The following is a 24856-nucleotide window of genomic DNA, read 5'->3' as shown; positions in this document are numbered from 1 at the left end:
GTGTTTAGAGGTTGTTTCCAGCCACTTGGACAGACATAAGAGATGCATGATAGGAAATCCCAGGGAGGAACAGACTTGCCTGGCAGACGTGTCTGTCTGTCTGTCTGTCTGCCTCACAGGTCTCTGGACATATTCTCCTGACATCACTTCCTCTGGTCACTGCTGGGTTACCGACCAGGGTTATTCCCTGTCTAGACTTCCTGCCTTTTTTGTTTGGGGCTGGTGGGCAACATGAGGGCATTAGACAGATGATTACTAAACCTGCTGTATTCAAGTAGAGCTGAAAATAAACGTCGGTAGCTACTGTGAAAAGAAAAAAGTTCCATGCCGGGAAATAGTTTTGATTTCTGAATGTAGCTGGAAACTTTGCAGCTTTCCAGAGCTTTGAGGTGTCAGAGTTAAATCAGTCTTAGACATCAATTGTGTATCGAGTGCAAGTCATCAATAAATCGGCTGAAATTAAAGCAGACATACTGTATGAGTGCAGGTTGTACATTTATTTCATGTCCATTCTGTTAGAAGAAAGGCCTTGCATTCTTGCTCCTTCACAAACAGCTCATAAAAAAACAGTTACTTAGAAAAATATACATTGATATTAGGACTGAAAACTTGAGATTCAGTGTTGAATTCAAATATACAATTTGCATATTAAGAAACTACAAAAAGGTCAGAAAAGGGTGGCTTCCATTGAGGCTGGTTTCTTGAAGGACAAGCGAGCATCGAAAAGAAGGCACTGTCATTTTCTGAACACCTTATAAAGCTTATTGAGCCTACATTCAGCATAAAAGTCCGGTTTTTATGTGTGCACAAACAGATGTGGAGGACAGCAAAGGGTGCTGTTATCCATCCCTGGATCAGCGTCTATCCTTGATGCCTCTTTCTCTTAAAAACAAAACAAAAATCAAGCTAAATACAGGAGAGCCCAGCTACTGCTACAGTACTACAAATCTAAGGTTAGCTGGAAAGATCATCAGGTTGACAAGTGAGTGTGGGAGCTGGGTTTTTTTTTTTTAAGACGAAACCCTCACTTTCTTTCTCCTGAGTTAAGCTGAATACCCAATAAAAACAACAACTAAGGTCACTGCTTTTTGATTCAAACAGTGAGAATGTTCAAGGCAAATGTGTCATTAAGAAGCCAGCAGTTAACAACATACTAAATCCTTCTTCATCTCCATCACTTTCCTCATCTTTTCCTTTCAAACTTCAAAAAACACTTCCTCCATTCCTTCAATCAGTCTGTCTTAATAAACATCTCTTGGTACAACCTCAAAGTCCAATTACATTCTACGAAAGCCCGGACATGGTCTTCTTTCAAAGACCTCTATAAAAGTGTTCAGTTTCTTTCAATCTGGTCAAGATCCAACTCTCCTCCAAGCTGGAAAATGTCCCTCTGTGTCCCACAATCACCCTTCCAGAGGGGACGTTTACCGCCCAGTGTGTCTACTGGAGACCCGGGCCGCGAGTCAACGCTACAAGCCGAGTCGCTGTCCAGCTCCTCGTAGGACGAATCCTCCTCGTCGTCGTCTTTGCATTTTTCCTGCCGTGACTCCAGTCCCAGCTCGGAAACAGCAGCGAAGTCTGAGTCTAGATGAGTGAAGGTCTCTGTGGTGGGAGGGGGCAGGTTGGACCTGCAGCTGTCTGTGGCTGACAATCCAGGCCAGCTCAAGCTCTGAAAAGTCTGTAGTTTCTGTAAAGAGGAGACAAAAACAAAAAATAGAAGTTGGTTACTTTGTGCCCGTTGGCGCATTCTGGCTTCATTCAGACTACAGGCTATAAACGTAGACGGGATTGTCAGGGAAGAATCAAGCTCAGGGGTTTTTCCAGAATGTCAGTCCGAGATCAGGTTACAGTCTAGGCAGGCAAAAGCTGGCTTTCCCTTTCATCGACAGCATGTGAGCGTGTAAACACGAGTACAAACACAAGCCATAGAAGAAAAACACAATTTCTAAACCTTCTGGGTTGAAAAAACACTGGGATGGGTTGCAAACCACGAAAGGTATCTTGTTGCACACTATGCTCTGAGCCTATTTATCACCGTGAACAAAACACACCGCATGACTGGAAACCCAAACTTGGAAAGTGAAGGACTTTTATTGTTTAAGCTTTTGTTATTCGCAGTTGTTTTGTACGTCCGCACCAAAAAGGAGAGCCTGGGGGAGAATCCGTATGAGTTTTTTGCTCCCACTGATTGACCTTAAAGAGATTTAATTCACTCAAAAGTTGTCTCCCAGTTTGCTTTCATGCTCTCTCTTTCAATCTGAATTTCTCCCTGCAACAAAGAGAGGCAGCCTTCTAGCGCAGTGAAGGGGTTAATGATCTCGGGAGAGCCCCAGCAGCAGATGTTGTAGCCATGGAGGTGAATAGAGATGAGGTTTTCTCTATAGAGCCTCAGCTTACATGACAGACACCTCCTAATGTTTCCCTCTGTGTTAGGACATTGCTTTTCCTGTTACAATGAGCTGGGAGTCTCCCTTCCTTAACTCTAACATTTGTAGGCTCAATATATTCCCCAACCCTGATTTACCACGGTCCAGAGGAAAACTTAAATGTAGGATTTCGCTGTCTGATTTTTTTTCTTTCGGGATTAACTTAACATGTAAGCTGCTCAAACACAAGACAGTCCATCTGCAAACGCTTTAGGTGATTGTGTGTGGAGTGAGGGGCCTTTGCTGTAGTTACCCCACTGGTGTGGAAAAGGGGATTTCTAAGTCCTCTCTCTCTCTCTCTCTCCCTCAACTCAGAGTATTACCCCCCTACCAACTATCACAGCAGAGGAGGAGGAGGAGACGAAAGAAGGAGACGAAGGAGGTGGAGAGGCAGCTTTTTACTCAATATGCTTCCTATAAAATCTACCAAGTTTGGCTGGGATTTGGATGGGTGTGGTGGTAGGGGTTTGGGTTTTTTTTTTTTTTAATTTTGGGGGGGGGAGCAGGGTAAGATTTCTGCTGTGTACCAAGCTCTGCCTGAGTGTTTTTTTTCCTTTCACTACAGCAAACCCCCACCCAGATGGAAGAAATACAAACCATATTCACACAACACAAATTCATATGTAGGTTCTCTGACCTCATGCTGCCATAAAGCCCTTACAACTAGGTACCTTTCTTAATCCTATTAAAACCAGAACTTTAAGGGAGTCACTTTTTAAGCGGCACTACAGAAACATAGTTATGGGACTCAAATATTTTAATCAGAATAGTCAAAGCAAACAGAGGCAGAGATATCCTGTTGTCAAACGTATCAAGTACTACAGCTGTAATGAAGGCTTTCTGTAAATAAAATGAAAATCTTGGCAACATTAAAATGACTGACAATAACTGATAATGTGTAGATCCTGTGGTTCGGTCCTTTAAGCAAAGAAACAGGATAAATACCAGAGCACAAACTAGAGAAGACTGTGTACCAAGGCGTAGAACCAAATTTAGTCAAAAAGTGGTGTCTGTTAGAGGCACACATTCCTGGAACAAATTACCATCACATGTCAGCGATTGTGAGAACTACTTAACCTTTAAAATAAAACTCAAACTTTGGCTTAAAACAAATCAGTCATGTACTCATATAATATCTGTCCCTCCCTTCTGGTGTCTTTTCCCGGGGGCCTCTGGCTCATGCTGCAAATTTAATGAGCTAATTTTATGTGGGACAGTTATTTTTTTATGTGACAATTGTGTCCAATGTGTTTGTAAAATTGCCTTTTGTGAGTTCTTTTGCATGATGTTCTGTAGACTGTCCTTTGAGGTGTCCTGTTATTGTTCATTTGTTTAGTTTTTTGTTAATAGCTGCCTTTTAGGACTACGGATGGAATTTAGCTTTTGTGCTAATTCCAGTAGATTTACAAAGATGCTTTTTGTTGAGTTGATTAAAGTGCACTGTCCTAAATCAACAAATAAATAAATACATAAAATATAAAAAAGCTCCCACAGCGGAGAGCAAACAGGCCATAAATACAGAAGAAGAGAAACTCTGTAGCTCATTTAAAAACAATAATACAAAACACTGTGGACTGAGACTATTTCAGTAAAAACTAATTAGAAATCAACAAATTCCTCTGACAAGGTCATATTTAACTTATGAATGTATGTTGTCCTTCATATAATTGAAATGCACATCCCATTCAGTATAATTTTCTTGTCCTGGGAATCAGGTAGTAAAAGGTAAAATTAGCATTTAGCCACTTCCTAGCTAACATCACAACGGTTGGTGATAAATTTTTTGCTAACATTAGGTTACAGATAAGATTGGAACATTACCAAATGGTAATATTCGCCTACCACTGATTCCAAGCCGACAGTAGTATTTGAAAGGAAGTGGCTAAATGCTAACATTAGTTGTTGTCTGACAGAAGTTGGTGAGTTATCAAATATGTTGTTTGAACTTGAAGTATGGCCCAATGTCCCTTCATAATTTCCACAACCCATTGTCTTTTCAGATAATGATTAGTTGAGAAGCTGTGAAAATGTATTGTTTTTTTTCCAATCCTCTATTTTTTATAGTGTTTTGTAACTTTCATCATTGATCACAGCAGAATGACAATATAGATTAACAGCATTTCAACTTAGTGTGAAAATGGCCACTGTGTGAAATGGTCAATTAGAGTTAAATAGTATAAAAGACAGAATTTCATATGTTGACAATATTCAGAATTGTAACTATTTCCATAACTGAGATCCACTGCATTTGTAACTAGTCTTTTTTTTTTTTTTTTAGTATTTACTCCAGTAGTATAATCAAACACTACTATACATCATGAACAATAACATTTGTATCAAAACACAGCTGCTGCAGGTGAAGCACAAGCCCATAGGTTAGGCAAATATTCTCCTGATAATTAGACCAAACAATAAACAACAGCCTGCTAACAACTGTGTCAAACGTCCTACTGTGAACTTGACTAGAAACAATGCACACACACACACACACAAAGCAGAACAGAAAGATGTACACACACACAGAAAAAAAAACATGCAGGTACTTTACTGCACATTATGTACAAATTTTAAATTTTTGAGTATAGTTATTTGGCTTTGCTCTGAGCTGAAATGAGGTCAGCAAACAACACTGAGAGGTACACTGCTCTGAGGGAGAGGCAAACAGAACAGTAAACAAGTGAAAAGCAAAAGAGAGGGCAGAGAAGAGCAAGAAAGAACAAGAGAACTTAACTCATTCTTGACAGCTAGACGACATGCTTGCACACCTCCGCAACAGTTATCTTTGTTTCTGTCTGTGTTCAAACACCTTTGCTTTGTTTTCCGTGTGTGTGTGTGTGTGTGTGTGTGTGTGTGTGTTGCTGGTATTCACTGTTCCACAGAGAGAGAGTGCATGGCAGATTTGCATAGAAGAAAGATGAAAAGGATAAATATGTCAAGCTGGAGCAAAGTTTCATCAAGAAAAGGTCACGTGTAAAGGCACATTGGCATTTAGTGATGCTTTACAGAGTACCTTTGGAACAAGTCTCAACATGTCCTTATACACGCAGAGCGCCACACCTCGGACGCCCACCTGGGTGTTCCCAAAGCCCACAAGGCTTGATGCTCAGCTATGATCGCCATGCCTGCCATCCCAGGAATGGAGAGAGATGGGGAGAGGAGGGGAGGAGCAAAGGAGTTTGAACTTGGGGCAGGGAGAAGGTATTAATAGAGAGGAGAGAGGGGTTTGTCTGCCAGCTTTTCTGCAGAAATAATACCCTCCAATCTTCACCCTGCTATTTCTCTTCTGTGTGCACAAGCATTCACTTAGACAGGGTCAAGAATTTGCTTTACGCAACCCTTTTTTGGTCACCTCTACTGCTAACACATCTGAGCAATAGATAGCCTGCGACTTTTCTTCAAACTATTTGGTGGAAAATTACACCACTACTGGGATTGTCAAACATGGCTTGAGAGACAACGCATACATAAAACATCCCAATAAGACCGGGCAGGCTGACAAAGTGTAAAACAAAGTGTATCTCCATTAACAATCATTCAGCAACTGACTCAGAATCAAGAGATAACATTCTTAGTCTGACAGCTCGTTAAACCAGCTAAACAATGAATGGTCTGAGGTGAAAGGGCACACAGGGATAAATATGAAACAGCAGACAGAAGAGGGAACAGATACCCAAGGCTGATAGGGGAGGATATTCAAGGAATTTTGGGGGTAGTCACGTCTTAATCCCTGCAGTGGTCTAGCTATAGCTGATTAGCACGACATGCATCCCCAGAATTCACACCCGCCTTCATTGACGTGGTCGGGGAATCTAGAGGCCAAATCACACCATGTTTCACTGACAACACACACCGGGGACTTGTTAGATGTTGACCCTCACAATCTTTATCCCCCTGCTGACTTTTAAACAACCGTATGTCCAAAAAAATCTAGGAAATACTGTAAAGGGAAGAATGTTGTTGAATGTTGTTTTCCTTTACCTGTTTTTTTTGGACCGTATTACTTCTACACATCTATGAGGGTCGCATTAGCAACGTGGTCGTCCTATCTTTTGTATATGTGTTTTTGACTGATCTTGTGCATTATGAGTAATGTGCAATATGCTGTATGTTGTTTTCAATGGTATGTGCTTCTTTGTTTACATGTGGATTGTTGTTTGCATATAAACTTTATATATATATTAATACTACAGTGAAGACAGCTACATTTATGCAGCACTTGGACTCCAAGCCAAATTACCCCAAGGGGCAGTAAAGTGTGTCATATCGTATTGTTTCGTATCATATAGCATCCTGTCGTATCTTATTGTTCCATATCTTGTTTGATCATAAAATGGAGGAAGCACAGCGATACGTGTGTGTAGGTGTGAGAAGAAGTTTTAACTATAATTACACCCTAAGCCTACACCCTATTCAGATTTGTAAGTGGGAGTTAAAAGAGTGTGCACAGCCAGGAAAGAAAGAACAAAGAGTGTCAAGTCAGCGTGAAGGTTTGACCAAGAACAGCTTTAGTAAAAAAAAAAGTCAAATGCCAGAAATGTGGTGTGATTCTGACATTCATAACCGCAGGTACAAATCACGCACAGAACAAAATTCCCAACAGAGGCGTGAAAATGTCATCTGGTCCCAACCCTGACGTTAATTCCTATGTTCTGTCTTCACCAGAGCAGATGCAGGTTGTAACCAGTTCAGTGTTTCCACATTATCACTTCCTTTTCCAGACAGTTTGCCAGCTTCTAGCTTTCCCTTGGCTCTCACTGAGACAACCACCACTTTAATTTAGCTCGACAGAGTACAACCGGATTGTTTAGGTTCCTGGACACACTAATTGCAGCCTTTGAACAAGAGAAAGAGTAGTTTTGTGTTCTAAATGATACTGTAATTTGCCTCTTTTTACTGCTTTATTCCCTCACTGCCTGCAAGCAAGAGAGGAAAACAATAACAGTAGATCTGAAATGACCCATCTGACCTGCAAAACCTGACTCCTTTTGACATCACTAAGCACATGCAATCATGCAAGTCTATTCAACAACCATAAAAAGCCAATTCAAAATTGAGGTTGGAACTACAAGATCTGCCTGTAAAATGCTGAGAGGTGAGAATCATCTGCAGAGGTGTGGTCCTGCATCCAAGCATAGCTGCAACCAGAGGGAACATAAAACCGACTCCATGTGCGTGTTTGTATATCTGTGTGATCATCATGCTTGATTTTCCCCCATCTTTTTGCTGCTGGCATGACTAGAGGAAACACACTCGCTAGGCTCCATTACCAAAGCCTTGTTTATCCAACCCTGGCTAGGTCCTGAGGGCAACTGGCTGGGAACACAAATCGTTGGGAAAAGGAAGGGAGGGTGGAGGAATAAACTGATGAAGAAGAAGGGAACAGGAAAAAGTACATGACAACCATGACAGGAGGTATGATGAAGGACGATTTTACTGCGTCATTTGAAAATCTTGAGTCATGCCATCATGACTACAGTTTGAGCTTTGGTTGGAGCTTTAGCTTCTCCGCAGAGTTTCCCAGTGAATAATGGAGCAGGATATGATGTGCAGAATCAAACTGGAGCACTGCCAAGCAACAAAAATTACAAGTCATTAAAATACTTCTATGGTTCTATTTTGGGTTTCGGTTTTGTCCGGGGGTCATTTATACTCTCTGGCTGTACCACTCTGTCTGGTCCCACAACAGAATAAACAAACTCTTGTCATGGGGAAAGAAAAAATGATTTCGGTGGATCCACATATTCCATTATTAATCCCCTTTGGTTGCTCAAACTTCCTGATCATAAAGGGGAGAATTGCGCGATGAAGCCATACAGGAAATGAAGGATAGGGTAGAAGTTGCAGAAAGGAAGCAAATGAAAGGTGAGGGGTCAAACCTTTGGACTGGATGTTTACGCAACAGAGTGAATGAATGATAAACCGGAGCTGGGTTTGCTACAGCTTGGCCAAACATGAGGAATGCTTCTTTAGTAAGCCACTCTCTCTGAGCTTTAGGGAGGGAGAGAGGCCTGAGATCACCTGGCCCACGACCCAGAAATCTTGATTAAACCTCAACCCAGAGAGAGTCACGTTTAAGGATCTTTTAAAATGTCCCCTAGGCCTCAGAACGAAAAAGTATTTGTTTTGGTTGAGGATTAAATTAAATGCACTAGAGGACAATTTGTGACATTAAAAGAGGGTTGGGTTTAAAGCCGACGCTGATTAATGTTTGATCATTGAACAACAGTCAAACTAAACTCTGTGAAATGAGTCAATTTATAACACACATCAATAGGAATGTGAGAGTGTGTGCTTGTCTGAGCGTGTAAACATGTGTTGAGTATTTCCAGCTAACCTGAGTCATCTTTGCCAAGTCCAGAGAAGGACGCTGCTCCTGGGCATCTTCTGGCCTCCTGCGCTTCATACCAATCTTTTTGTCGTTTAACACGCAGGGCTGGGACTTGCTCCGAGAAAGACACCCCCTTATTCCAGCTCTCTGGCTCGCCCGCCGCCCAAATTCTGGGGTGGAGTCAGGAGAGCTGGCCTCTGATGCCTCCTCCCCCTGGAGCTCTGGCAAGCTGATCTGCTCATGGGAAAGGGAAAGGAAGTGATGATGATGATGATGCGAGGAAGGAGAGGTAGGGGTGACCGGAGAGGCGGTGAATTGAGGGTGGAGAGGCAGGCGCTGGTTGAAGAACGTCAGATCCAAAGCCCTGTCCGAAGGGATGCTGGGGCGTGAGGGCAAACTGAAGCTGGAGCTTCGCTGCATTGTTGGAAAATTGCTGCTGGAGAAACCCCCTCCTCCTCCTCGTACACTACCTCCACTGTGGCACCTACGTTTCTCCACTGTTGTCCACACTCTGGAGCCTTGGGGCCTCCAAGATGAGCGGGACCCACTGAAATCATCAGAGAAGGACAGGGAGCGACACTGACGTTTGCTCGGGGGTGCCGCAGGAGCTTGGGTAATGGCTGTAGTGGGGTGGTGCGCAGGGGTAGAGGTTGGGAGGGAGAGGGGGCTGCTCGTGCTGCCGTCACCAAGGCTGAGATCTCTTATCAGACTGGTGATTGCTGTGCCTGGCTTCTTGGCCCAGTGCCAGTTCCCCGGCTCAGGCATCACATCCCACAGGCTCTCCAGACTGGCACCAGACTGGCAGGGAGCTCTCTGCTGGATGCCACAGCTCTGCTCCCGGTCCAGCCACCGATCTGCATCTGCAACATTCAAAACACACAAAAAGTATGAAAATGTGTAATCTGCGAATTATGTTGATTACATAGAACTATCAGATAAATGTTGATGAAAAAACACATGATAAGTCTTCAGTTTACTTAAGTTCAAAATGTGGCTTAAATGTGAACCTTAAATTCTTAAATATACTTTTTTAAATAGTAAGATTCTCCCAACACTTAAAGCAAGAGGTTTGGTTGCTGTAAAGAGAAGTAGAAATAACGGACATTACTGTTTTGTAACTGGGATGATACTTCACATTTACCTTAGTGAATTACAAACCACTAAGCACAGACATTGGAAAATCATGAGCTTTGGTGCAAAAACATGTCATCAATCTTAAAGATGGAAGTCAGCCTAAAAGGAAACAACTGCAGCTGCAACTTTCAAACTAGTGCCAACATCAAGATGTAGTTTTATTAAAGTTATAGGTCTCATTTTAAAACTACCCTACAACTCACAGTGCATTATTGTTGTTTGTAAGGCTGTAGAAGATTTTCCTTTTTATGCAGAATTGTATTTTTCTCATAATGACACACTGTCTGGTTTTACTAGATATATGTGCTATATCAATGTATAACATGTTCGAGATAAAAGTACATTTAAATGGTCTGAAGTGGAATTCCTGAATCAACTACTAGTTCTAGTCTACCAAAATGTATGGATGTTTTTACAATTATATAGTATACAGATGAAAAACGAATGACACCCTCATTCCTGACTCTTAAACTGGGAGTGGGCAAGAATACAGAGCCCCAAAGCATGAACCATATTCAGTATATGTTACAATCAGCCAGTGAGAGAGTTAGTAAGTCACTCCCCTTAGTCAAGTGGGTGACAAAATATGCTTAGAAAAGCAGTTTTACTTGCAAGCTGTCTCACACTCTGCACAAAAGAATCCATCCTGCAGCTGGAACATAACTAACCTACAGTAAAGTGACTGAAACTTGCTAAGTTAAGAGGTCAAATTGTAAATCTATTGAAGCTTTTTGGCAGAAAGGGACCACTTGCTGATCCAAGTCCTGTCCTTTTTGGATGCTTTTCTCTAATATTGGCATGCTCGCGCTCAGCCTGCTGGACGGAAATCATTGTTTGGGGCGGACAAACAATGCACGGGGGCTACAGTGATGACCTGACAGGAATGTTAGGAAAACATCTTGACAAAAGGGAGAAAGGGATGAACTTCAAAAGGCCACCCTTTGAAAGCCAGAGACAACGTGCTGGTTAAACTAAAGAGAAAGCTAGACAATGTTTAAGTCAACATTAACAGTGGAAACATTGAGCCGCGCTCCTCCCTGTGACGTCTCTCCATCAGAAGAAAGAGCAGCTACTGACTGATAGTGGAGTCCTGTGTTTATAGCAGCATGTCTTTTAGCACCTGGGACAATTACTGCAACACTTCAACAGAGCTGAAGGGAAATTGTTGACATAGGCAACAGAATATTCAATTACAGTTCATTCCCATGAGAGCCGTGTGCAACGTTGTGTGGAGGCAGGTGCACCCTGATCATGAGAGGGGGATGAGTGACAGATGGGGAAAGGGAGAAGTGAGACAGAGGAGATAAACAATGAGACGGTTATAGTTTGGGTCCCTGACCTTGACTGGTTCAAACTTATCAAGTGTTTAAAGAGAAAAAAAACCATCAGGCTCTCAAATGTGTAAAATGTTTCACGACCAAAGTATCCAACCTAATCTACTGTCCAGATCTGGAGTTAATACAGAAGATATAGGGGAAGAGACAAGAAAAAGCAAAGACACAAAGAGTGGAGATAAAGTGATTACTCGCCAGAGGTTGTGTCATTTTGACGGGGTAACATGTTATTAACCATCATTTTAATTTTATTTTCTTAATCAAATTTGAACTGGGTGCTTGCTTGATCAAGCATAACAGGGGAGACTCTGAAAAGGCGATTTCTTGATGTTTAACATCTTTGCCTCAGACAGATTTCTTCATATGGCTGTTTTTATTTTGTTCTGAAGGCTGAACCTCAGCCTTGCTGCCACACTGGAGACTGGAATTACCAGCGCTTCTTCAAAGAACGTTTTTTTCACTCAAAGTTTGAATGTTTCACCGATCCTGCAAGCCCTCGTTTCAGTGGGAGGAAATAGTGCAGCCAGAAGGGCAGCTTCAGCCCCCTGTGATGGACCGGTAGTGGTCACAGATGCCCTCAGAGGCCTATACTCCAGATGTCAGCACCCAGATAACACTGTAGGCTACTGAACGCGTCTTCTGAGGTGTGATTCTTCTTAGTGATAATGCCCACATACTCTGAGGGGAATCTTTTTATAATAGATGCATTTTTTTAAATTTATTTAGAATTTTTTTTTCTTTTATGTCTTTATTTGAGAGTCTGGAAAGTGGACAGCAGAAAATAAGGGAGAGAGAAAGTGGGAAATGACATGCAGGAAAGAAGAAACAGGTTCGGACTCGAATTAGTCATCTGCTTCGAGGACAAGCCTTTGCACATGGGGCGTGCGACTAGGACACCGGCGCATATTTCTGATAGATTTAATCACCTCTGCAATTTACTTTGTGTGAAAACTGAAAAAGGTCTGAACCCCTGTGTGAGTGTGATGCAACACTGCATAACCATTAATATTCTAATTGGTCAAAATGACAGACAGCCTTCAAAATGTTCTGTCATTGTTCCATTTCTTTGTCTAGGACGGAAAACATTTGATGCAACCTCTGTTACTCACCCACAGTTCCACAGGAGAAGAGGGTGGTCCCTCTACTCATGGTGTGGAGGTCACACTGTGGAAGAGAGGCAAAAAACAAAGCATAATGTGAGACAATGGATACTGGCACACCAGTAAAACCACAACATGTTTTTAACCAGTGATGGAACATAAATAAATTGACTTTGGTGCAATTCAAATACATTCAGAATAAATTAAATAAACTGAAAAATAATTCCCCATCTTGACTCTTGTACCAGAAGTGGCTTAGTTCCAACTTTATCATTTTAGTTTAGCCCCTTGTGATTTCTTTAAGTCCAATTAATATTATCATTGTTTGGGCCCCAGTTTAGCCTTGTGGTTAGGGCATGTGCCACATGTACAGAGGATACAGTCCGAAAAAGAGCGAATCTGTCGTCCCGATTTCACTCTGACCCTTAGCATTTGTCGCATGTCATCTCCCGCTCTCGTCCCTCTCATAACCAAAACCGCCCAAAAATATATATTGGACAAACAAAATGTATATTACAATCATCAATTACAGAGATAGGTAAATGTTTTTAGTAAGAACTTTGGATAAACCCCCAATCCCTGCTCAAAACTAAGCGGCAAATCAATGAAGTTGGAAAATGCTAGCTAAAATAGCAATTTAGCTGTATAAGAGCCATACATTTCCCTAAATAGTTGGAAGCTAGCTAGCTAACTAAGCTAAAAGAGACGGAATACTGGGTCAGTTTTGCTGGCAAGACAACCTAGAATAAAAGCTAACCAAAAGAAATCAGTAATGGTATTTGAGATACAATTATGAACACAAGAATCATGCAGTAATAATTGAGTATCTTTTGGGTTTATTTTGTGTTTTTGCCATTCTTAAGGACACAGTCTTCTGTTTAGCTTGGCCTAGCTTAGCGAAAAGGCTAACAATAAATACAACTTATACAATTTCGCGCTCTTTCAAAAGTCAAATGGTAGTCATATTAAAACTTTAAATACACCTGTTTTACACTGAAGTTTTAGCAGAAAGAACAAATGTAATTATGGGATTATAAAAGCATTTCGTTAACACACACCCATCTTCTAATAAGAGACCTCTCTCTGTGGTCACATCTAAAACAGGGTGGTGGCTGTGTGCACAAAGGACAAACGCACAATGCTTTAATACATTGCAACAACACCAACAAAATGTTTTCTAAGATACCAGGCATTACCAAAATAAAGGCTATTTTGTTGTGAGAGTTATATATGCAACAATTAGTATGGCTAAACCTCAGGCCTTTTATTAAAAAGATTAAATGATAAAGGTAAAAGTTATATAAAGCTGGATAAACAGACAACTGTTTAAATAGCCTTCATACTGTATATTGACAAACGTATAGATACCAGTATAGGGCAGTTGACAAAACCAAATTATTATTTTTAAAGAGACAAAAAGGCACGAGAGAATTCATGAGGACCCATTGACAAAACTCATAAGCCTGCATGGTTGAAACAACCAGCTAATGACTCCTGGACTTTTCACTTGGAAGCATGTTAATGTTAATATACTTTGTTTTTTAATTATTTTACTTCAAATATTTAAAATATGGCTCAAACTGTCACAGTTACATATTTACATAGGCTACTGTTTTCCAACACTGTCAAACCTAGCTTTGTCGCTGGACAAGACTGTGTCAAAATATGCTTTTCAGCTAGCGAAAAACTTTGTGTAAGCTAGCTTCCTGTAAAGCTACAGTATATAACTTGATCTTCAGTTCAACAAATTAAAAACACATCTTAAAAAACTGTTCGAAATGTGTTTGGATTTTTTAAAATCCTTTTTTGTTCATGACCAGCAAGCTAGTTTTTTTCCCTGCATCTTTTGGTCTCTGTTGTAAACTAGGCTAGGCATATCCTGCACCTTCTAAAAACTGGTACGGATCTACTCATCTGGCTGGAGATAAGACAGAAAATAAAGTTTAAAAAGTTAAGTTTTTATTGCACTGCAACATTAGTAAAAGCTTGAAACAGCTAAAGATAATATACTCATTGTTTGCCGTTTACAAACAGGCTACTAAATTGTGGTATGGTATGCTAGCTCGCAATATTTAAGTTAGCTAACATAGCAAGTTGCATCTACGGCATGTGGTCATGCACTGAAATTGTGTAATTCGATTTGTTTAGTTGATTTATTTGTCTCTTAAGAGGTGAGGTCCCTTGTATAAGCCTGTTGGCTTCTTGACCTCTCCTGACACACCTTTTATATTTTGTTAATCCTATTTTGATGTATTCTTATATGTGTGCTAATAAATTAATTAATTAATTAATGTAAAACAATCTCTGAACACTTCATTTTGTTGTCTACTGTGTTAAATATGAAACTCTGAGAACATATTTTCAAACCAGTTTGCTTTGTGTGAAACTCAAAAGGTTTCATTTCTCTCACCAGCCGTCTCTCGGTGCTCGTGGGCCTTACATCATTGACACCCTTCCTCTTTTCCAGTGTTTTCAAGAAAATGATCACCATGGTAGAACACAGCAGTACTCTGGTCTTATCAGGTGCAGAACAAGGCCATAGGCAGCCATCTTAGATGAGGGTTGAAGGCAGACAGTGCATTTGGGCGAAATAGACGAGCGGTTTAGAGACCTCCCATCAGCAGAACAGCCCTCAAGGTGATTTGTTGAGGTAGGAGGGCCAATCCCTGAGGCAGAAATGGGAGACAGAAAAAGGACTGATTATTCATTTGATTCTCATTTAACATGATCAAGACAGAATATAAAAAATACTTCATTTTGCTACACAGGTCCACACAAAAAAAACCCATTAAAAGGACAAACAAATAGCTTTTGTATGAGTGGCTTGCGTATAAGATGATGAAAGACAGGGTCCTAAACACATCTCAAAGTTTTGCACAGCATAGTGCCATTGCCAGAAACTTGTAAAAGGGTGAGCAGCATGTGTAAACCCAAACAACAGAATCTTTCACCCTGACTTCACCTTGACTTTTTTTATCCTGGCAACCCCCTTAAAAAGATCTGCATGAAGTTGGGATCTAAGTGTGAATGCAGCAGGTAAAGTCAGGAAAATTCACTATGGGCCAGCAGTGGCGCTGATGACGTGTATGTCACGTAAGCTGTTTTAACTGTGTTTACAATTTAAAACTTTGTAATTTCAAAGCCAGCCCATTGCTGAATCAACTTGTGGAAACCAATATTTCACCACTGAGTAGGCATAGTTTCACAGCTGATATAGTTGCGAAAAAGGAGTGCTGACTAGTGTTTTTCCATTCACCACCCTGACACTTGTAACAACTAAACCTCTGGGCTCTCCATATAGGTTCAAGCCTATAAAGCTACTGTCTCGGTAAACACAACATGCTGCCATATGCTAAATTGCTTCCTTGTCCCTTTGAATAATGGAACATAATCCACAGACCATATGGGAATGTAAACATGCAGTAATAGAAAGCAAAGTGAAGCTTATCCAGGAAAAGACATCACTCACGTCTCATGACTACAGATGTGGCTAAGAAACCCACATGCCCTGTAAAGCACTGCCAGTAGCTGCTGCAGTAAACACAAACCTCTTTCATATGAAGGAACTTAAAGGAAAGGCAGATGGTCCATATACCTTTTTTTTTTTCCTAACATGCCTTGTCATGTCTGCTCTAGTCAGCGTTTCTTGATGCATGGCAAAGATTAAGGTTAATGGCGGCAGCTTCAGTTATGTTTTCTTTGGTATGGGAAAAAAAAAAAGGAGTAGCTGCAGTGACCTCCGCTCCGTCATTAGCCAAACACAAAACACACGACAGCATCCAATTAGAGAGTACGAGCATGGTTCAGATCCCCCAATCGACTGCAATCTTATAACAGCATTCTGCTTTCTGTGGAGTGACACACGAGGCTAATGGATCTTCCAGGCTTACTATGTTATCCTGCTCGTGTAACATGTGGTTTCAAGTTAAGTAAGGGTTGTTGCACTTACATAACATGCCTCAGAGAGAACGTGAAAGGGCTCACTGAGTATTAAATGAGTTTTGTGGGGCAGTGAGGAAAAAAAAACCTCAGACATCTGAAAGAAAAAGATAAGCAGGTTGTTCACGCAAGGATTATATATAGCAATTTTGATACCAGTCTAGTCATGTCTTGTCATCTCTATCTTTTTCTCTCTTCTTCTTCTTCTTCTTCAGCCCCATGACTACATACAGACTATAAATGTTTCATGTAGGCCTGCCCCAAACCAACTGCTACCATATGACTCCCATTATCTCCATTTATCCCGGAGAGTCAGTGGAGCACAACCGGGCCTCCGGAGGCGAGAGGGGCTGGTGCTGGTGGTGGGAGTCAGACGAGAAGGGAATGTTCTTCTTGATCAGTTTTACAGATTACTTGACTGATTAGGACTGACACTGAGTAATGAGAGCATTGATGTTGCCGGGTTTTGGTGTGATATATTAGATGGAGCAGGAGTTGATGAAGATGACCGTCATGTTGCTACTGCAGTTTGTTACATCAGAGCTGAAACATCACCTGGGACAGTTAAAAAAAATGTGTCTGGACATGCATGTCTGTTTATGCTAACCTGCACTCATGTGTTTGTTTGGTATAGTGATTGGCAAGTGGGGTCATGGGAGAGGGCAGAGAGAGTGTGAATTCAGACCTGGAGCCATGCTTACTTAATGAAGCGACTCCTCATGATGGGGAAACCAGAACATAATGGAGAGAGAACTGTAGAGCACTTGTTGGCAGGTTGCACTGATTAAATAGCATTTTTACTGCTTAAAGTAAGTCTTGGCTGATGTTTCTCTTTTTCACTTTCAAAACGTTGATTGTTTTTGACTTTCTGCCATACTCAAGGAAACACGGAAACAAACCGTTCATTTCTGGCTTGCAATTACAACTGTGTCACAACCCAAATTGCACACCCTTTACAAGCGCTTAAAGCAAGCAAAACAAGTCTGAAGCACTATGGGTGGGAATAATAAAAAATGGTCAGCAATGGCAAATACTAGAAAGTCAATCTAACCAAACCAATGCTAGAAACTACCCAAGAAGATAGCTATGCTCAACTGCTTGTAAGGTAGAAAGTGTAGTGTGTAACTGTAACGTCATTGAAAATAATGATTTCACATTCTTGATAGAACCTCACTTTTTCCCACATTTTTCCCTTCACACTACTGATTGCCATGCCACGACTTTAGTACTGGACGATACAGAGTACCAAAATATCCATATTATTGTTGGAAAAACATCTCTACTTGCGCTAAAGTGTTGTAATTTGTTATAGTCACAACGTTGGAGGAGCTTATATTAGATTGTCATATTTGTCATATTTGATACAGTATCGGGGGCCGATACTGACATTGGTATTGGTAAAGCTGTCATATAGGTAGCCATACAATACTGGTTTCAATAATGGAATCACTCTTAAATTAAGCATAAATCAACAGTTGGATGAGCTAGATTTCCCTTCACATTTGTTTAATTGGAGGTCATTTGCATTTTTAGCAAAACGGCTATTCAAGCGACCCTAGTTGTGATCAGAAGTAAGATGATCTCTTATAGTCTTCTACATGGCTGTCATACTTCCTACTTGCAATAAAAGTCTATTGAACCCTACGAGTAAGAGCAAGCCTTTATACTAAATGGACACCACAACTTTTTGGACCTATAAAACATTTTAGGTTCATTTAACAAAATTTGACCTCCACAGTCCGCTAAACTCGATGGTAATTCTAGTCAGATTTGTGTATGCCGGAGTGCAGACAGCAGCTCTTGGCTCACAATAGCCAGTGACTCAGGAGGGCACTAGAAAGGGCAGCTAAGATAATATGGCTCCTTGCCCAGGCTGTGATTTGTACAGGCAGATGAATAGAAGCCTATTTGGGGCCCCCTGAAGTTCTGTGACGGGGTGTTTGGTGTCCATCACCAATTGGCTCTGGTTGCTGCATACTTGTGCGGAGCGCGTCTGGTGTCAAGACTTTGATCGGTGGCTGCAGCTGAAGGAAACCAACTCTTATCAAAATAAATAATGATTTAGACCCAAAAAAACGACACGGTTGACGAGCGCAAAATGCACAACACATTACTTTAAAATGGTTTAATGTCAGCGCAAATTTAACAGTTTTCACTAATCGGATGGCGTTGCTACTACGAAGTTTATGGTGCACAAGGTGGTTGTTGACGTCTGTTTTACGTCGAGGATATAACCATGGCAAACAAATTCAAAACACCAAAAAGAAAGCTTTTGCCCTCTCAGTCTTTCTTGTTGTCTGGGGTGAAAAAAAAAGTAAGAGACAATCTTTTGTGAAAGTCTGCAGTGTGGACTGTTAATTCAGGGTGAACACACAGCCACCCCTCTCTCATATAAAATGGCCAAGGTCGTAAAAATGGTCCTAGGGAGGTCAAGACATACCACTGAATACTCTGGCCATCACCCTAGTACCCACTGGCACAGCAACACGGGCCAAAAACAACAAGCCATCACACAACTAGATCTTAAGAAGTGCATAACAATGAAGAACTCATTCATTCCAACTTTATGCCTCGTCAGTAGTCAGAATCTGGACTCCCTCGGCAGATTTCTTGAATGTTTCTCAAACAAAGGCAACCATCAACCTCTATATAAATAAAGCACTTAAACCCCATTCTAAAAAGGATCATATACTTTCTTGTTACTTTGATAAAGTAACCCACGACTACTGCTCTAAAATAAAAACAAAAGCAGCAATCATAACTCAAAACATTTCTCGAGAATTTCAATTCTCAAAGCACCAGCCTGAAAGTCCAGTTATTGCAGGCATACCTCGTACTGCTTAGTTTGCATAAATATATTACACACATATGCAAGTACACTTCACTTCCCTTTGCAGTACACAGGTTGTGCTTCCCTTGTGATCACATGTTACTGCTACTGCTGAATTGGGTGTGGAACGCAGTGGCTCATTACAAAACAGATGGAAAGACAACAAAAGTAAAAAACCACAGAGCATTGTGACACGGAGTTACACATGCAATGTCCTTATGACTACTACTACTACTACTACTACTACTTTCAAAGAAGAACAGGACCTCCAAACTCCAGGATGGGAAAGTTTTGTTCCTAGCTCCTCATCCTTATTTTCCTCTTTAGTGGTAATTTCTATAATGAATTACTCCCTCCCTTATGTACAATGCCCCTCTGTAAGAGTTATGTGTATAATTTATTTAGCCCAATTTATTATCCTAATTTTGCCCTGAATCTGTTGTGTTTTATACTGTTATTGGAGATGAGCTGCAGCGGGAAGTAGAACTAACATGGAGACTCTGTTTCACAACGTGTTTGTCACAGTATCTTTCCGTCCAACCAGTACAACACAAAAATCAACAGGATGGGTCGTACACTGTGAGCTCTCAGGTCAAGCCAGACAATCGGGTCATACAGCGTGAGCTCGTAAGTCGTGAGCTTTGGTCGTGCGACGTAAACGATACAGTCGTACGGTGTGAGCTGACATTCCACCACAACTTTTCCTACTACAGCACAGTGTATGCCATGCTTAGATATTTCATTTTCCTGGGACTTGAATAGCCATAGCAACCGAACACAAAACAGAGGATAACAGTGACAATCGGTCATGAACATTTAAGAGAAGAAAAAAAAAAGAACAGCTCATCGTTTCTGTATGAGTGATTGTGTTTACTGGAATATTGAAAAGGCCAGAGGCTGCCGCACAGAGATATGCAACCTGCAAACACCACACAACCTTTATATGTAGCCTGAAATGTATTAAGGGTCGACCCCTGTGTCCCAGAGCTAGACTTAGTTAGCTAAAGTCATAAGAAGCTTGACAGGCGTAGGATCAGGTGTTTCAGTTCAAGTAGAGGAAGGTATGGGGCCTCTTGCCCCCTGGAGTGACCCTCGCATGCCTCGACTCTCCATACATCAGGTACCCCACTAATTACACTGCAACCCCCCCCCCTGTCAATCCTTGCCTTTCTGTCTGTGGTTTCTTCCATTATCCATGAGGGCCTGGTCTGCTGTGTGCACACTAACCAGAGTCCTAATCCATCAGGGATACATTACATGGAGCCTCCAGTGCTGCTAGCAATCCCCTGCAATTGCTTCGCTCTATAAGGGCGACCACTCCTATGCTGTACAAGCAAATGATGTTATGCAAAGTGTCACTACCAATCAGCAAAAAAAAAGGTGATATTACTGCAGTTACATAATGCAATAGTCATGTTGTGGGGGTGTATGAAGTGATCTGAGAGTGTGTATTAGGGGGTGAAAGAAAACTATAACTACTAGCATTCCATCGGTCCATTCATTCATCCATTCATGAGGGGGCTCAGGTCACCATATGGACCCTCTGAATGCTCAACAGAGTGAGTTGTAGAGGTTTTAAGACACGATTGACATTTTTAAGATGACTCAATTTGGTTTTTTTTACCACACCCAAAAAAGAAGGTACAGCAAAACATTTTTCACATCAGTCATAAATTGTTACCAGGCTATAAATTACACAACTTCTGTTAGATCTCCACAACCTCCTTCCTTATTTCCTGCAGTGAATCAGCTGCCGGTAAGCTGCTTGCTGGTGTTCAGGCTCATGCTGTTGACTGAAATTACCTGCAGGTGTATATAAAACATGCTGACAAACTCAAACCCAACTAATGACAACCACTTAGAACATACAGTGGAGGCCAACATCCTTGAGTTATGACACTTGTCACCTTAATAATTGGCCTCTTTTTGCAAGCAGGATTGTCAGGTCACATTGGCTCTGTTCGCAATCACAGTCACAATCACTACTTTTGGAGGATGTAACACATTCAGTGTCAGGCTTGCGGATAAGCTGTTGGAGATAACTGTAGAAATTAAACAGGGGGTTGGGTTATGTCACAGCTGCAAAAAAAAAGAAGGAAAAAACAGCTTCTAATAATACATAAATACGGCCGTCTGTGCCAATAACCAAATCTTTCGTTTCTCCTTTTTCAAGAGACGCAAACAAAGTATACAAATGTTTTTTTTAACAGACTAGATCTACAGACAAAGCTATCTCCACGCTGCATGATTCACACAGGAGCTATATGAATATGATACAGAAGCCAATCCAAAGTAGCAGAGGAACATAAACAGAACAATGCCAACCACTGTCACTCATGAAAGCGGTGTTATGATGACACGAGGCAACAGCAGACAAAACATGAGCTCATCCAGACTATAGGTTTGTGCACATGTACACACACACACACACACACACACACACACACACACACACACACACACACACACTGACAATTTCTGTATGCAAAACTTTGATACCAACAGACGCTGGAGATGCAAACTAACTCAGACTTCTATATCAGTAAAGTTCTCTCCAGGGGATGTAAAAATCACTCACTTGAGACAATAAAAAAAACAGAACTTGTTTGGTAAAACTAAAAATATGATTCTTCACTTTTAAAAAGCAGAAACACCAATTGGGTTGTGTTGATTGGAGCATTCCTACTGCATCCCAGAATGCTTTTCATCTCTAAGTAGGGTCTGGTGGCTGTCTTTGGGGGGTTGGGGGAGTGCTTCTCTGGTGTATGTGAGAATGCCTCTTTTCTTTTCTTTTCAGCTGCAGGTCTTTGGCTCTGTGGGCGTCGAGACACCAGACTTACAAATCTATCATGTTAATGAGGAAAGAATATACATAAGAGAAATAAGAGCATTCCCAAAAATATACTGAAGTGAGATATAACCTATGTATATGTTTTTAACTTCTTGAAGCTTAGAGGAACGAGGTTTCTGAAGCGGCAGCAGTTATGACTGCAGGTCAGGGAGAAGAAAGGGAAGCTTCTGAGATGAATAGAGAGTAGCATGGAGGCACAGACAGGCATGGCTAACAATCCTTTTCTGGAAGCTTTGCATAATGCCTCAGGCCAAAGAACAGGAGAAAGAAAGAGAGACAACATTAGAAGACCAGAAAGACAAATAACAGCAAAAACACCACGCAAAGTGCGTTTAATAAAGAGAAAGTTTAAAAGGGAGAATCTGACAGCGGGTTGAAAGTGGCTGAGTGTGTGTCTGTGTGTGCAACGAGAGAGAGTTGTACACACAGAGGGAGAAAGGACCAGTGGCTTGCTCAGCACACAGGCACACAGCTGCCCACTGACAGAATGGGGCTCTAATAGGGCCTTTTGCCTGCAACACAAAGAGGCTGCAAATGTGTGCGTCTTGAGCACACACTGGAGTGCAGAGTGATCCCCTTTAAAACCCACAGGCCTTAATTGCATCCATAAATTATGTCTATAGTGTGTGCAAGACAAGTCCACAGACCCACAATGCCAAAGTTGTTGTCGAGAACAATTGCAGGGCATCAAGTTGTGCTTCACCAAAAATAATAAAAGTGCTTATTAGCAACAGTGATGAGAATGTGTTACTTGCTTCCTCGTCTTTCATCTGCTATTGGGCAGCGTTTCAGACATGCTTTGAGTAAAAACCAAATGTTTGAATGACGCATTCAGGTCCTGGCTTTGTTAAGTAAAAAAAAAAAAAAAAGAGTTTGAAGGCTAAACATGTGTATTTATGTGTGTTTATGTGTTTTTAAGTTTAGGATGAAAAGATAGATTTTTTTTTACACCCCTTAAGAGATAGAAATGGAAAGGTACACCAAGCAACAGATTTGCTGGTTCACATCATGAAAGATTAAAAAAGGGCTTGTTTTAGCTAACATTCCTGCTGTGGTTTATTGCGAAAATCAAAGCAAGGTGTAATCATCGTAATCTCCTCCAAACTGGAAAGGCAGAACTCTCTCAACATGCTTTCTCTGGGCCTAACCAGTATTTTTGGAGTCACACTTATCAGCATCCTTTGTAATTAGACAATAGTGCTGATATATAATTAAATCTTCGCCCAGCTCATTGCTTCACCTGCAACCTGAACTTCAGCTTCAATTTGCGAGAGCACTTTCTGAGCAGGATTCCTGCGAAAAAGATGTCACGTTTAAACTATAGCCAGCCAACCCTGCAATTCAAGGACGAAGACCGCTATGGTGGCAGCATAAAACATTTCCAGGTACTCTCAATTACAGTGCCCTGGTGGCAAACTGGTTCCTCATGGTATTGTGTTTATAGTGTCCACAAAGATAAACCACCTGTCGTGCAATATTAGAGAGGGCAAAACATAAGCAAAACAGTTACTTCCGAACACCCACAGGAAGGAAACAACACTGATGAATAAGCAGGTTAGCGCTTTGGCTGCCACTGCGCTCCATATTCAGATTCAGAGGGTTAATTGTCTTCCATTTTGAGCTAAGGAGGTAATAAAGTAGTTTCAAAATGACTATGAACCCTGTCCTGTGATTAAGAAACAAAGCCACAAACTGATCAACGGTTGAATATATATCATAAAGAGATTTCATTTATTCCTTTATTCCCTTGACAATAACTTTTCAAAGGTTTTCAGGGTGGAACGCTTTACCTTATCAGTTCTTATCACCCAGATTGAGCTCAGTTTCAGTTTCGTTCATGTGTAATAACACAAGTTTAGCAAACGTGCCAGTTGTCGTGACCAATAACTAAGTGTATAGCCAACATTTTGACTGGACCTCAGGGAGGTAGCCTCTAAAAACTAACAAAAGTGGTTTAAAGTTTTGAACTTCGTCAGAATAAAAATGACTCAACTTCAGATGTGAGATACCCTGAAAAGCTCTGAAATTAATGATACCCATATCACTATGCAAACCAAACTAGAGGGGTGGTGGGGGGTTTTGCAACTAGGCCTCATGACTCAAAGCACAGCATTTCTCTCAGTCTCTCCTCACTACCTGTGGTGAGGAGATGTATGTCAATATGAGCAGCACAGTTACCAGAATAATTTATACCTCCTACAGATACTCTAACAGCAGCCTCAGCTTGATTTATTATTATGGCTGATATATGGGAGGGGATTTTCTAGCTTTGTTAATGTGTGCACCTTAACCAAAACAGGTTATTTAGCAATAACTTTTTTAATGCCAGCATCGGGCTGGTCAGGTTAAATAAGCAAACACAGCACAGATTGAATTGTATTAGTCAAAAAAGGTTTTAATAAGAAAGCTGGAGTCAATATTGAAATATAGCTACAAATACCTAACAAGCTAAACTTTTGTTCCTAATGTAGTTCAAAAGTATTGGAGACTAAATGGCATTGTGCCTGTTTAAGTAAATCAACCAAAATGACGAATAACCTTACTATGTTGTCATCTAACGTTTCAGTCAAAGAGGAAACCCAGGAGCACGAGCAGCAGACAAAGTAAACTTCACAGCAGCCAAAAGAAGAAACATTACGCCTTAACATAGTTATAACAATTTTGTATCTAGACAAATAACCCTACTACCTGGCCAGCAGAGGCTCTCTTTCGAAGTTAGGTCATCGTCAACAAAGGGGAAGGCAGAAATTAACAAAAAATAAAAGTTTCTCGCAGTTGCAGCCGCCAGTTCAGCGTTGCCAGCGCAGGACTGAGCAGGACTGCGAGCAGCTGAGAGCTTGCTGCTGCTTTCAGCTTTCAGCAGTGATTGTAACAATATCCGCGTTTGGACGCAACCATGACGACGGGGGGGGGA

General features: G+C 41.1%; 1 protein-coding gene across 2 annotated transcripts; it reads right to left on the bottom strand.

Moving 5' to 3' along the window:
• Positions 1–482: 482 nt before the first annotated feature.
• LOC132975433 (protein FAM53B-like) lies at positions 483–24789 on the bottom strand. Of its 2 annotated transcripts, XM_061039966.1 has the most exons (5): positions 24631–24789; positions 14733–14988; positions 12332–12386; positions 8761–9614; positions 483–1687 (listed from the first exon to the last, which is right to left on the bottom strand). In XM_061039966.1, exons 2-5 carry the CDS (start codon positions 14811–14813, stop codon positions 1334–1336), a joined length of 1344 nt encoding a protein of 447 aa, XP_060895949.1. In that variant the 5' UTR covers positions 14814–14988; positions 24631–24789; the 3' UTR covers positions 483–1333. The 2 variants fall into 2 exon arrangements, with proteins under 2 accessions (XP_060895949.1, XP_060895950.1); XM_061039967.1 differs by lacking the exon at positions 12332–12386.
• Between the last annotated feature and the right edge of the window lie 67 nt (positions 24790–24856).

Source organism: Labrus mixtus, chromosome 6 (genome assembly GCF_963584025.1).
Source record: "Labrus mixtus chromosome 6, fLabMix1.1, whole genome shotgun sequence".
In the NCBI taxonomy this organism is placed as follows: domain Eukaryota; kingdom Metazoa; phylum Chordata; class Actinopteri; order Labriformes; family Labridae; genus Labrus; species Labrus mixtus.
This window is presented reverse-complemented; position numbering and strand designations above follow the sequence as displayed.

Coding starts and splice junctions, on each gene's coding strand:
- LOC132975433 (XM_061039966.1), bottom strand. CDS start 14,813: ATGGTGATCATTTTCTTGAAAACACTGGAAAAGAGGAAGGGTGTCAAT. Junction 12,387..14,732: donor CGAGCACCGAGAGACGGCTG/GTGAGAGAAATG, acceptor TCTCTTCCACAG/TGTGACCTCCACACCATGAG. Junction 1,688..8,760: donor ACTTGGCAAAGATGACTCAG/GTTAGCTGGAAA, acceptor TCCTCTTTACAG/AAACTACAGACTTTTCAGAG.